Source organism: Lissotriton helveticus, chromosome 12, assembly GCF_964261635.1.
Source record: "Lissotriton helveticus chromosome 12, aLisHel1.1, whole genome shotgun sequence".
NCBI lineage: Eukaryota > Metazoa > Chordata > Amphibia > Caudata > Salamandridae > Lissotriton > Lissotriton helveticus.
The window spans coordinates 797,139,847-797,154,717 of NC_136073.1; the positions used below are offsets into that span (position 1 = coordinate 797,139,847).

Here is a 14,871-nt window from a genome sequence, read left to right on the forward strand (position 1 = left end):
ACTGAGACATTTTGCTGTTGATTTGTGGAACCCTTAGGTTATCATACTCAGCGTGGCCTGGTCCGGCGTATTGAAAAAGTATTCTCGACTCAAGTGGGGTGTGGGCAGTAAAACTATTATTGTAAACTGTGAGAGTTGGCTCTCTAACGCGATGCAATCCAACCTCTACATGGGTGGCTGTGATGGGAATAAATGGAGTAACTGGGAATAAACCGGAAAGATGCCGGGGATATGTTGCCTACAAAACATGGTGCACGTGACAGTATGGCCCTCATTACGATGCTGGTTGGACATAGTATCGTGTTCACCCAACAAGTAGTTCGGCGTTCCCGACCTCCAAATTACGATCCGACCGTTAAATGCTGTAGTTGCTATACGCTGAGCTTAGCAACCTGTAAGAAATTACAGTTAATAATGTTTTTTTATCTCCCTTCCTCAGGTGTGGATCGCTTGTTGACCTCTGCCAAGGCCCTCATGTACGCCACACAGGACAAATAAAAGCCTTTAAACTGGTGAAGGTCTGTTCACTTCACTTTTTTGTAACCTATTGCCTTGCATGAAATAACCCCGAACAGCATTCAAGTTTTTATTTTTGTATTGTAATCATTACTGATACACTTCAAGTGGCTGAGGAACCCCTAAGAATGCGGGATCACAGGGAGGCCTGCCTCCTAGGTCTGCTGTCTGTCTCAAATATTTTTGAGGGTTTGTGAGTAGTCCGTCTTCAGGCCTGAATGCAGGCACCTGTATTAAACCGCTAACAATCTGCTTTCCTGACAGTGATCGCACTCTCAGGGTGTCCTCTGTTTAGTATCTGTGTCCTGTTCATTGAAGTATCTGTATCCTACTCACTGATTGTTTAATTACATCCAAACTTTAATACTTTGTTTGATTGCTCTAATCTATCCTTTGGGAACTCAGTGTCAAAACTTAAAGCTGTAAGTTTTTACTTTATGCTTCTTCATCATCGTCAGCCAACTGCCTTGGCGTGGTCGACTTATTGTTTATGAAATTTCCCCAGATCTAGGTTCATGTCTGGTCTTTGTCTTTTGGTTCTATTTAGATGGACCCAATCAATTGCACTAAAACGCACCTCTCGCGCATGCAGAATAAGTCTGGTTTTTGCGTGATTGCATTTTTTTGGACAGTCCTGTATTGCACTGGCATTGCCACACCATTCTGCATCACTCAAGTCTCTCTTCACCCACTCAAGGATACTTGCATCCTAGCTGATTGTAAGCACTTGAAATTTGACCAGATTTTCTATTCTATGTGTAAACTACTGTTTCTCGCCTCTTACTCAAATTATGTTCGGTACCGGCAGCTATTTGACTAGCTATAGCCGTTTGACTAGCATCTTCAATTTGACCTTCATTAAAAAATTAAAACCTCTAGTGGCAAATCCGTTTGTAGAGCTCCCACTCTCTTAGAGGTACAAATCGCAGTTGCCTAAAAAGCGATCTCCAAAGAGCAGGCCTCCTTTATCATTATTTGCTTGCTGACTGCTGTAGCCGCATACTGTAAATTATTTCTTGTCCACTGAAACTCTTCTTATTTAGTTGCAAATTATATAAATGAGGGTCAAATATATTTACATAGTAAAACAAGCCTAGCTGACGTGAGACAGAAACCTTCTAGGCAGCAGTTGAACATTTTTTGAGTTTGGTTTGTTAGAAAGGCTTGGACAAACTCAGAGAAAAGATGTATTTATCAAGATTGTGCCATGAAGTAGGTGAAATGGACCCTTGGCCAATCAGGCTTTTAGCTGTGGCTCTGAAGCTGCTTGGAGGGGACTTTGTATCCATCTAGCCTGCTTGTTGGGTTGACCCATTCTAATCTGCCTTCTATATTGCCTTTTGGTTCTTACCAAATCAATTACACCATCTCAGATAATATCTTTTCCCCATTGGTAAGATTTCTTCATTCATCCTCCTTATCTGAATGGGTTTGTGTCCGCTTAGAAGATTGCAGCCTGTAGCAGTAGAAAACTCTGCATTTAAGGGTGAAATATTGGATGAAAAGCAAAAGCACAATATTAAAATGACAAGAGGGGACTGGATCAAAAATCATGTTGGAGTAGGAAATGTTTAAGGCAGTAATCATGAGAAAATGCATCAAACCATCACTCTGGGTTAGAACTGAGCTAGGACAGCAGTTGTTTCCATTAGAAAGACCTGGAATCAGTTAAACCACACAGACTAGCTGCTTTGCTAAGGGTTCAGAAAGGGCAACATTCTCAGGTGTGGATTAAAAAACGTATGTGCACTAAAATACAATGCGTGGGTTGTGGCTAATGATCCACGGGTTCAAGTAAACAGCCTCTGACCTAGCCAAAAGGGAAATCCACACAAGCCGACTGCATGACAATAACATTGTATGCTACATGTAAAGACATCTTAGTGCCAAGTGAACCAGACTTGGTTCACTTCCAGAATGGAGCCTTTTTATAATAAAATTCACAGTGGAAGTTGCATTGTCAGCATAAGGTGAGGTGTCGGGTGGGGGTGGTCGGAGATTCATTCTTTGTTTTGGTTCTGCAGAAAAGGGGCAAACAGGACAGCTGGGCCAATCTCGATGGGGGTCTCACTGTCCCTGAAGGCCCTCGACGTACAGGTCTTCCTCAGTGTTGGTGTCTCAGTTGGAAACAACAAGCCTTAGTTGCTGCAAGGGGTACGATACCCCCAGGTACTGGTACTGTGTGGCTCTGGTCGGTCCTGGCGTCCCCACACTTGGAGAGTGGATGGATCTGATCTTTGGGAGCATTGCGTCTTCTTCCTGGGTGGCTGCCATGTTGGTACTCCCTGTAAGCGGCAGCACATTGAACTGAACCTTGCTTCTTTGGTGCCTGCAGCAGCAGGGGAGTAGCTCCTCTACTCCAAGGGAGTTCTCTGGCGATTTGCGAAGCGCTGTCAGCCCTCTGAGTTTCTTGAAGTCTGCACAGTGGTGTGATGAGTCTGTTTCTCCACGAGGGTCGGGAGCAGCTGGCAGGGTTGGCGCCAAGTCAGTGGTCACTCCTCTGTCTCGTGTCAGCAATCTTCCTTGTCCTCTCTTTCTTTGTTTCTGCCAAATCTGAGGTCCTGGCATCAGGGGTGCTGCCTAAATACAGCATTTAGGGGTGTTACAGGGAGTGTCGGGTAGTAGGGAAATGGGTTACCTATTTTTAGGGTGACTACACCCTCCATTTGAACACTTCCCGTGGGAAGTGGGCATGACCCAGAGGACCTATTCCCACCAAAAACCATTGGCATTGTTCCCAACCTATGAGAGCGTGGGCTCTCACCTCCAGAGGGTCATAAATGCATCTGTGGTGTCAGGCTGGACAGGACCGGTCAGCCACTACACTAGAGGTCGGTATGTTTTCAAGGGATACCTCTAAGGTACACTCTGTGTGCATGTGTTAATAAATCCATCAGTGTGGGTTTATTAATATGAGGTGTTTGATACCAAACACCATAGGTTTCAGTGAAGCCATTATGTGTCTAGGGAACTTGTTTTGACCGGTGCCCACTACATACCTTAAGATGACTTCCCGGTTCACTTGTACGGTCAGTAATTGAACTGGCCAGCAGAGGGGCATATCTGCTCATGCAGATGTCCTCACATGTGATATAATGCACTCTGCCTTAGGGTTGTAAGGCCTGCTGTAGGGGTGACATGAAATGAAATGAAAAGACATGTATATAGCGCATGGCTACCCGGGGGGCATCCCAGTGCTGGGCAAGACTAGAGACCAGTAGCAGAGAAACTTAGGAAAACAGTAGTAGACTTACGAATATTACATGCAGTGTAAGGGGATTTGGCACGCAGGGTATGTGCCATGTTGTGTTTTCACTTTGTAGAGCACCTTGTCACACAGCCTGCAGTTGCAGTGTGCCTGAGTTTGGTGTGAGGTCCCTTAGAGTGGCATAAGATAGGCTGCAGCGCTTCGAGACTCTGTTTAGTACCCATGCCGTATGTTTTCAAGGGTACCACTTACTAGGGACTTACAGAGGTGCTAAAGGCCTAGTGACTTGGGATTCAAGCGACCAGTTGTCTTGTATTGAGGTACGAACACTGGCAACCTGGTTAACAGGAACCCAGTGTACTTCAAAGCTGCATCAAATACCAGGCAAAAAGTTGGGAGACTACTGCAACAAAAACCCAGTTTCGTACACCGTTAACTTTAGAGGTACTGGTTATTAGGTAAATTCATTGAACAGCTATCACCCCCCACCACAGCCCCTTGAAATTGTATATTATAATTTCGTACACATTCTCTGTATAAAATGCAGCTGGTGAGTTTTTTGAGTTTTGAAAAATCATGCATCCATCTGTTGTGTTTTTCCACCCTGCCCTACGTTCTTGCTTCCATGAACTCGCCAATTCACGAGTATACTGGAAGTGGTCCTTGCTTTTGCTGTTCATAAGAAGAATTCAGCTATGCTGGCAGGGCCGCACTAAGTTTAGGTCCAGCCTAATTATGGCAAGAGAATAGTGATTCTCCCCCTGTGAAGATTGGTCCACTATACCCATAACTTTGTTTTGTGTCTGCTTTCACTTGTGGGTTTTGGTTGTGTATGTGTGATGTTTGTTTTCCATTGAATTAGAGTGGATCCATTCAGAACACTGTAACAGCTACACGAGGTGGCAGGTATCCATGTATGTTTGTTTTTGTCAGTTTTTTGATGAGACAGAAGGCATCTGCTTTACTCGGGCACCCTCTTTGAAACCAATAACCATGGGTGGGGAAGGCTTGTCTTTTGTTTAGTGTCTGTTCCCCCTCCTCACTGCGCCTCTGGCCTGGTCGCCCCCTCTGCCTACCTGCCTACCTGCTGCCCGCTGCACCTGATCCTCGCCGCTGACGCTGCCCCAGTCGCCGCAGGGCCGCCCTCCGAGCCTCGGCCTCCCGTTTTCCCGCCGCTGCCAGCCCGCGGCCCCGCCCCCCCGCCAGCCGATTGGTCGGCCCGCTCCCGCCTCCCCGCAGACCCTCCCTACCGGCTCCCTTCTTATGACGCCCCCGGAGCGACCGCGCAGCGGACGCGCGCAGCGGGAGCACCGATTGAGCGCGGAAGGTGCGCCAAAGGTAAGCCCGTCTGCGCCCGTCCGCGCCTGGACCGCGCCCAGTGCCAGGACGCCTGGCCCCCACCGACGGAAGCCGACCCGCCGGACCTACGACGCCACCGAACTCAACGCACTCAACACCGGCCGAACCCCGGGCTGCTACCGAGCCACACCGAGACGCACCCACGGATCCTTCAGCTGCCACTCCTGCAAGTTCACCTGCAACCGGACCCACGCCACACCAGCACCCACCAAGCCGAACACCAGCACCACCCACCTGAAGTGCATCCTGCTCAACACCCGCTCCGTCCACAGACACGCCGTCGAGCTCTGGAACCTGCTCGACACCACAGCCCCTGACGTCGCCTTCCTCACGGAAACCTGGATGAACGACTACTCAGCGCCCGACATCGCCATCGCCATCCCAGAGGGTTACAATATCACCCGAAGAGACCGCGACAACCAGACTGGAGGAGGCCTCGCCATCATCTACAGGGACACCATCCGCATCAAGACCAACACCGACGACACCCTGACAACCGCCGAACACCTGCACTTCCAGATCCACACGGACCCCAAAACCACCCTCAGAGGCACCCTGATCTACCGACCCCCGGGACCACGCACACAATTCAGCGAGGACATCGCCGACTTCATCAGCCCGCACGCCCTCCCCTCCACCGACTACATCCTCCTGGGGGACATCAACTTCCACCTGGAGAACAACAACGACCGCAACACCATCACCCTGCTCGACAACCTCGCCAACCTCGGTCTCAAGCAGCTGTTGTCCACCCCCACCCACCTCGCCGGACACACACTCGACGCCGTCTTCTCATCCAGCAAAGACATCACCTTCAGCCACACCACCGGACTCCACTGGACGGACCACAGCTGCGTCCACTTCACCTTCAGAAGAACGACGATCCACCACCACCAGCAACAGGTTGCTCGAAGAAGCTGGAACAAGATCACAGCCGACCAGCTCGCCGCTTCCCTGAGCCAGCACCCTCCCGCCAGCTCAGCGAACCCCAGCCAGGCCGCCGACAACCTCACGAAGTGGATCAGCAACTGCGCGGACGAACTCGCCCCACTGAGGACCCCGCCCAACAGACCCGGAAGCAAGAAGGCCCCATGGTTCACCGACGAACTCATGAGCTCCAAGAAGAACTGCCGAGCCCTCGAGAAATACTGGAGAAGGGAACCAACTCCGGACAACATGACCACCCTCAAGCTTGCCACCCGGAAGCACCACCAACTGATCCGCGACACCAAGAAAACTGCATTCAAGGACCGGCTGGACAACAACGCACACAACTGCAAGGAACTCTTCAACATCGTGAAAGAGCTCTCCAACCCCAACGCCGGAAACAACGACATCACCCCTTCGCAAGACCTCTGCAATTCCCTCGCCTCCTACTTCCACAACAAGATCGCGGACATACACAACAGCTTCAGCACTCAACCGACGCACGCCACGACCGAACCACCGCCCCCCACCACCACCCTCCGCGCCTGGACTCCGATCAGCACCGAAGACACCGTCCGCATGATGAACTCCATCCACTCCGGATCTCCAACCGACCCCTGCCCTCACCACGTCTTCAACAAGGCCGACGCTGTCATCGCACCCCACCTGCGGGACATCATCAACACCTCCTTCGACACCGCCACCTTCCCGGAGAGCTGGAAGCACGCCGAACTCAGCGCCCTACTCAAGAAACCTACAGCGGACCCCACCGAACTCAAGAATTACCGCCTCATCTCGCTCCTCCCGTTTCCAGCCAAAGTCATCGAGAAGATCGTCAACAAACAGCTGGCCACCTTCCTCGAGACGAATGGATCCCTCGACCCCTCACAGTCTGGCTTCCGAGCCAACCACAGCACCGAGACCGCCCTCATCGCTGCCACTGATGACATCCGAGCCCTGATGGACAACGGAGAAACAGCGGCCCTCATCCTCCTAGACCTCTCCGCGGCTTTCGACACTGTCTGCCACCGCACCCTAGTGCAGCGCCTCAGCAACGTCGGAATCCATGAGAAGGCACTGGAATGGATCATCTCCTTCCTCGACGGAAGAACACAGAGAGTCCGTCTACCACCGTACAAGTCAGAGGCCACCGGAGTCATCTGCGGCGTCCCTCAAGGATCCTCGCTGAGCCCCACCCTCTTCAACGTCTACATGAGCCCGCTCGCGGCCATCGCACGCCAACACAACCTCAACATCATCTCCTACGCCGACGACACCCAGCTGATTCTCTCCCTCACCAACGACCCCGCCACCGCCAGAGCCAACCTTCACGAAGGGATGAAAGACGTAGCCGAGTGGATGACAACCAGCCGCCTGAAACTGAACTCAGACAAGACGGAAGTCCTCATCCTGGGCTCCTCGCCCTCCGCCTGGGACAACTCCTGGTGGCCCCCCACCCTGGGCACCGCACCCAAACCGACAGACCACGCACGCATCCTGGGCTTCATCCTGGACTCCTCCCTCTCCATGACCAGACAAGTCAACGCCGTCTCCTCGTCCTGTTTCAACATCCTGCGCATGCTACGTAAGATCTTCCGGTGGATCCCCACCGAGACCAGGAAGACTGTCACCCAGGCCCTCGTCACCAGCCGTCTGGACTACGGCAACGCCCTCTACGCCGGAACCACCGCCAAGCTCCAGAAGAGACTCCAGCGTATCCAGAACGCCTCGGCGAGACTCATCCTCGACGTCCCCAGACGAAGCCACATCTCCAGACACCTGAGAGACCTGCACTGGCTCCCGATCAACAAAAGAATCACCTTCCGGCTCCTCACCCACGCACACAAAGCCCTACACAACCAAGGCCCAGGATGGTAAACACACATTACAACGCATTTTTTACAACGCACTACCATTACAACGGAACTTTTACAACGCAAATACCATTACAACGCATTTATTTACAACGCATGTTTTTACAACGCAGGTACTTTTACAACGCATACCATTACAACGTAAGTATTGGTAAGTATATAATTATATTTAAAATGTTATATGTTAGGTTTTTTTTAAAGGGGTATTTTTAGGGTTCAGGGTCAGTTTTAGGTTTTTGGGTAAAGGGGTATTTTTAGGGTTCAGGGTCAGTTTTGGGTTTTTGGGTAATGGGGTATTTTTAGGGTTCAGGGTCAGTTTTGGGTTTTTGGGTAAAGGGGTATTTTTAGGGTTCAGGGTCAGTTTTCAGTTTTTGGGTAAAGGGGTATTTTTAGGGTTCAGGGTCAGTTTTCAGTTTTTTGGTAAAGGGTTATTTTTAGGGTTCAGGGTCAGTTTTCAGTTTTTTGGGTAAAGGGGTATTTTTAGGGTTCAGGGTCAGTTTTCAGTTTTTGGGTAAAGGGGTATTTTTAGGGTTCAGGGTCAGTTTTCAGTTTTTGGGTAAAGGGGTATTTTTAGGGTTTAGGGTCAGTTTTCAGTTTTTGGGTAAAGGGGTATTTTTAGGGTTTAGGGTCAGTTTTGGGTTTTTGAGTAAAGGGGTATTTTTAGGGTTCAGGGTCAGTTTTCAGTTTTTTGGGTAAAGGGGTATTTTTAGGGTTCAGGGTCAGTTTTCAGTTTTTGGGTAAAGGGGTATTTTTAGGGTTCAGGGTCAGTTTTCAGTTTTTGGGTAAAGGGGTATTTTTAGGGTTTAGGGTCAGTTTTCAGTTTTTGGGTAAAGGGGTATTTTTAGGGTTTAGGGTCAGTTTTGGGTTTTTGGGTAAAGGGGTATTTTTAGGGTTCAGGGACAGTTTTGGGTTTTTGGGTAAAGGGGTATTTTTAGGGTTCAGGGTCAGTTTTGGGTTTTTTGGTAAAGGGATACAGGGTAAAAATAAAATAAAATTAAATTTTAATTAAATTAATTAAATGAAATTAAATGAAATTAAATACAATTAAATTACATTATATTAATTTTAAATAATATACAATTAAAAAAAATATATATACTTACCAATACTTACGTTGTAATGGTATGCGTTGTAAAGGTACCTGCGTTGTAAAAAAATGCGTTGTAAATACATGCGTGGTAATAGTATTGGCGTTGTAAAAGTCCCGTTGTAACGGTATGCGTTGTAAAAACATGCGTTTTAACGTCATATATCCCCCAGGATACCTCAACAGCCGCCTCAACTTCTACGCTCCCAAACGCCACCTCCGATCGACCAACCACGCCCTCGCCGCCGTCCCCCGCATCCGAAGAGCGACAACAGGAGGAAGGTCCTTCTCCTACCTGGCCGCCAAGACCTGGAACTCCCTTCCGACCCACCTCCGCCTGACCCAGGACCACCTCGCCTTCAGGAAGAAGCTCAAGACCTGGCTGTTCGAGCAGTAGCAGCTCCCCCCCCCCCCCCCCCCCCTAGCGCCTTGAGACCCTCCGGGTGAGTAGTGCGCTCTATAAATGTCTTTGATTGATTGATTGATTGACTGACCCCTCCTCTTTTTGTGTTATTGGCTCACTTATAGTAACCTTGCCAGCTCTGAGCTCTTTCTGGTTGTGGAGCAACAAGATTGTCTTGATCATTTAGATTGTCTGCTGTGGATGCCTAGGGAAACCAAAGGATAAAGATGGAAATGCTCTTCTCTGGGACTGGCTTAAATGCTTGAATTTCTAACAAGATTGCATTTTGGTTGTTGCCTCTTGCATCTGCCCACTTAGTGGTATAATGACTGGACCTGGCAAATTCTTCATCTGAACAGCAGTGTTGGGCAGGTGTTATACCAGAGTCTGACCTCTGCTTTTTGTGGTGGTCCATCAGGGTAAAGGCGAGCCTGGATCTAAGCAGCCTCTTGTTGTATGGCCTGCCCTGCAAGAGAGACCTGACGACAGAAATAGAACTACACACCCAGCTGACTTAGGATCTGCCTGGAGGACCTCTCGAGAGGTTCATGCTATTTGCATTCCTCTATAATGCATACCTCTTATAAACTGTGTGCTAACAAAGGAAAGATCACAGAGTTGCTATGAAACTTGAATACTGAAGAGTTGAAAGTAAACTTCGGTAGTTCTCAGTCCCATCTCTTAACGGTTGCTCATTCCAAGATATGACAACTTGCAGCATCGATCTGTGTGAGGACTTTTTTGTGAAAACGAGACAGTCAGTGGTTATTGGTTGCTATTGTGTGTATGTGTGTGTAATATCATTTGCCATGGTGTCCACGTTTCACAATACTGGTGCACGCCACATTGGATCTCCAGGACACTCCACTTAGACACTCAACTGTATCCAGGTACCAAGTCTGGGTGAACTCCAAGAGGCGGAGATGCTTGACAGATACATGAACTAAAGTTGTCAAATCCTAATTCTTTCCCAACATCACCCGTAATATGGTTGGTTCTGTTCACTTAAACACTCACCTCATCTACTTCGAACAGAGTTTTATCAAAGTTGTCAGGGGTTCTTGGAAGGTACAAGCTGTAGGTGATTCTTCATGCTACCCAGTGTCACAAGAGTCTGAGGCTAGAGCTGGCACATTCAGCATTATGGTTGAGGTGCTAATGAGCCTCTGTTAACCACAGAGTGCATGTCCTTTCGTCCCTGTAGATACCAAGACTGATGAGTAATTGTTGCTCTATTACAACCCCCATAAATGCAAACCTTTTTCCCCTCTTCTATCCCTCCACTATCCTTCTCAATCGAAATCACTGACTAACATATCCACAGCTGAAATTGCTTTCATATTTTACTATACTAATTCAACACTAATCATTTATGGGTTCCAGAGTAGCGTGCTGCTTGCCAAAAAAGCACTTTGACGCCTCGTCAGGGTTGTAAGGGCTATATAAATGCAATTACAATACAATACAATAAAGAATGTATGCTATGGGAGTCCATTGTATGTCTTGGTGGGCCGGATCGATGCCAGTGTCATTTGGATAGCCATATAAGATATAATCACATACTATGAATCTAAAAGCATTACATTTACATAGTTTATGGTTATTCTAAGTTTGCCGCATGGATGTGGCACAACTGCATATGGCATCAGACAAGCCTGCCTTAAGAACTACTGAGTGTTGTAAATTACAGTTATTGTTGTTCCAAATAAAGCAATTTTCTTTCCCTTTGATGCAGAATTCAGCTTCCTTTTGGAATGGAGACTCCAGCCAAGAAACTCTGCAGAGAGTCTATGGCATTTCCTTCCCAGACAGCAAACAGCTAAAGGAATGGGAGAGGATACAGGAGGAGGCCAGTAAGCGAGACCATCGCAAAATAGGAAGGGTAAGGGCCCACTCATCAGTACTGGCATCGGTAGCCTTGGGCGTACATGCATTAGTATGATCCTAATAATTCATGTGGATGAATTAAAGCTTTAGAACATTCACGCCTGTATGTATTATAATATGTGCCCATAAGAGTACGGTGCAATATATTTGGCCGCCGCGCCTCATCTTTTCACTGCAGGGGAATGTTTTTAAGATTGGTTCACTTCTGTTATAGGGTAGTTAACCTCTTGTCCATAGTTATGGAGCTAAACAGCTCCTATTTTTTTCGAGAATTGAAGGTTTCCCATAGGAGAGGTTTTCTCCAAATGTTTTAACAGTGTGCTTCTCGTAATAGTCCAGTTGTGCAAAGGCAAACTATTTTTATCCACCATTGTTCTGCTCTGAATAAACTTGGAAACAAGTCTGCAGGATGTTGGGCCCTTTGGGATATATTTGTGTTAGTAAAATGAGTACCTGGGGATAAATCAATACATATTAAGTGGGAACTCTTCAGGAGTAGTTCCTGTTCGTGCACTCACAGAAAGTGTTGATGTTTTTCTCCTAGGATCAAGAATTGTTTTTCTTCCATGCAGTGAGTCCGGGCAGCTGTTTTTTCTTGCAACGAGGTGCTCAGATCTACAACACCTTGATGGAGTTCATTAAGGTATGTCCTCCTCTTTCTCAAACTGCACACTCCAGGGCAATAATGTTTCTCCTAGCCCTCCCCAACCCCCACAAGTACTAATACTATGGGCATCGGTAATGCCCACCAAGGGAGGGGAGGCAGATTTACCACCCATTAGTAGTTTTTTGGGAACCACATGCAGGAACATGCATTTCCAGACAATGCTGGCATGTTTTTGCCAGGTATTTCACCCGGATGCGTATCTGTCTTTCATCAGGTTAAACTGTCTCAGTGAAAACCACCAGAGGAGTGGTGGACCAGCTTCCTTTGCCTGCCTCACCAGGCTTGCTGGTCCTTCTTGTAAAGAGCACATGTGTGGAAAATGCAGCAGACATCAGTGGATTCTTTGGCAGAAAGTTAATTTGAATCAATCACTAATATGTTGAAGGGTCTAAAATTGGATTGAAATTAAATCCAGAAAATAGTCCACAGTTTTAATTTTTATTTTAATAAAATCCTCAGTTTTCTTGGACAGGTTGGTGTGTAGAAAGGATCTTTTATGTGATGTTACCCTGTGCAGGGATTGATGTTGTAGGCTGTTTCTCTTTTTCTTCATGGGTCTATTTAGCTATCAAAATCCTTGTATGGAATGTGGAATGGCACTATGGAAACTGAGGGTTCTACGTGTTGGCAGTCAGTGAGGCACCCTAGCTCCTGAATATTGATGGGATAATGATTGAAGCTTTTTGGATTACACTGCCTTTCTCACATCTGTACTTACAACTCCTGATTGGTTTAACACAACACTGGTGACGAGGCTAGGATGCATTAAAGGCAATTCAATCTAAATCTTCAGTTTCAGCTCGTGTTGGCGTACAAGGGATGCCTAAGTATCTGGTTACAGATAATGGTGACCAATTTCTATCTCAGGGGATGCAGGACTTCGAGAAGAGTTTGGCCACTGCCCATCAGAAGATAACCTTGTACGTACCACACGCCCACAGTCTGAACAGAGTGGTGAAGTCATGTGTTCAGAGCACAATAGATCTGAGGGTACCTCGAAAAGGGGGTTTGCGTGAATCCTTGTTCGCTCATTGCACTACCTTGTGCAGTGTGAGGATGCGAACACCATTCATATGTCTGAAAGCTAGTGTGGCCTTTCTCAGCTCAGTCCTGCCTGGTTGAGCAGCCATGGGAGTGGTCAGCTCCATTGAGGACTTTGGAGACGAAGAGGAATGGGATATCATGGGTAGGTAAGACATGGGTAGGTAAGACATGGGTAGGTAAGACATGGGTAGGTATGACAGGAAGAATTACATGGGTAAATATCACATGAGAAATTCTACTTAGAGAAAGCATGGAATGTTCACTGAGGAAGAAGGGCACGTCCTAATGTAAGGGCCTGATTACTACTGTGGAAGTGAAAATACATTTAGTGTTGTGGACACAAGAGATACTTAGAGTATGTCTAAGTTAGTGAAGTGCGAGATTGCTTATCTGGAGTCAGTACAATTCAATACATCTTCATTTGTTCTTAAAAAGATCATAAATGCACAGAGTAAAAACAATACAATAAAACATATGAAATAAACACAGTATCACAAATAACATTCTCAATTAGTTTATGATTAGCCAAAAACATTACAATCACATCAATCCATCACATACAGCAAATTGAATTAAAAGAGAGTATACAACTGTCTCTTTAGATGCCTGACCTACCCTACTAGCTACCCTCCATGGAATTTCTGCTGCGGATAGCCACCTCAAGAAAACAACACATGCTATAACAGATATCGGGGCTGTTTAACATTTGAAGGAAGGTTGAGGCCACCCTACATTTCTGAAAGGCTAACTTTTCCAATGTGGTTTAACCCCTTGGTAATTCCCCCGCTGTGCTGGGGGGCGGGGGTGGGGGGCGCGCACAGCGCCCTGGTGCTCACGACGAGCTCGGCTTGTCATGCAGCACGGTGGCGCTGTGCTCATGATGAGCTAAGCTCGTCATGACCACGCCCGTTTCTTTAGAACGCTCAGCATAGCAAGGGAATTATCCCCACGTGTGAGCGCCGGGCGGCTCATGACGAGCTCAGCTCGTCATACGCACCGCGCAACCGTGGCTCATGACGAGCTGAGCTAGTCATGAGCATGGGAGGGGTTCAGACAAATGTGGAAAAGTAAATTTTGCCATGTTATATGTGCCTACGTATTCCCCATGTCATGTCATATGTGCATGATCGATATGCATGTACCCCCCCCTTTGATCGATTAAAGACGCAGTTACAGTTGTGTCCATCTCCAGTATGCCAGTTTCCAGTTTTCGTGAATACAACGAATATCAGGCCTATGTAAAGCTACGTTGCCACGTTTTACAGTGTGCACGTTAATTCATTGAATTATCCCCGTTTCTAGGCCTCAAAAGGGCCCGGACTCAGATTCAGCTCCTGTTTCCTGAACCCTCTCCGAGGAGCGATACAGCCCCAACCTGTATCCCTGACCCTTAGCTTACTTTCATGCCTCGCAGTGCCCGGCTCAGCCTGGCTCTGCCTCCGAGTCTGCCAAGAGTATGTTATGCTTCTAGTTATCAGTCTAGCCCTCCTTCTCTGCATTCCTAAGCTACTGAATCGCATCAATAGTTTCCGTCATGGTCTAGCCTTTATGTCTCCATGTAAGAGAAATACTGTATTAATATTCATAGTATATTCCCCGCACACGCACTACATGTAGAATAATGCATGCACCAGTCTTAGCGTCTATTAGCCTTTACTCTGATAACTTTTGGATTCTATCAACATGTACTCTAAACACCAGATACTAGATATGCCTGGGTACATGTCGCTCTGACACTCCAGACTTTTGTCTCCTCTTCTAGCGCAGAAGTCATAGCCCCCAGTTCTTCCTAGTAACACGTCATTGCCAGTTTGCGCGCACCACTAGGTTAGAGGTCCCAGCTGCTCAGGTAGCCCCCTCCATGTTTCCGCCCCGTTTATGACATATTCTGTTACGTTT

The 14,871-nt window shown here is 47.5% G+C and overlaps 1 protein-coding gene across 1 annotated transcript in view; it reads left to right on the top strand.

Annotated features, from left to right (window-relative positions):
• The window catches only part of TARS2 (threonyl-tRNA synthetase 2, mitochondrial), a 180,001-nt gene that overhangs the window by 84,300 nt on the left and 80,830 nt on the right, over positions 1-14,871 (top strand). The window contains exons 8-10 of the mRNA XM_078671425.1: positions 440-518; positions 11,110-11,256; positions 11,806-11,904. Of these exons, the coding sequence (XP_078527551.1) occupies positions 440-518; positions 11,110-11,256; positions 11,806-11,904 (325 nt within the window). The remainder of the gene's footprint in view (positions 1-439; positions 519-11,109; positions 11,257-11,805; positions 11,905-14,871) is intronic.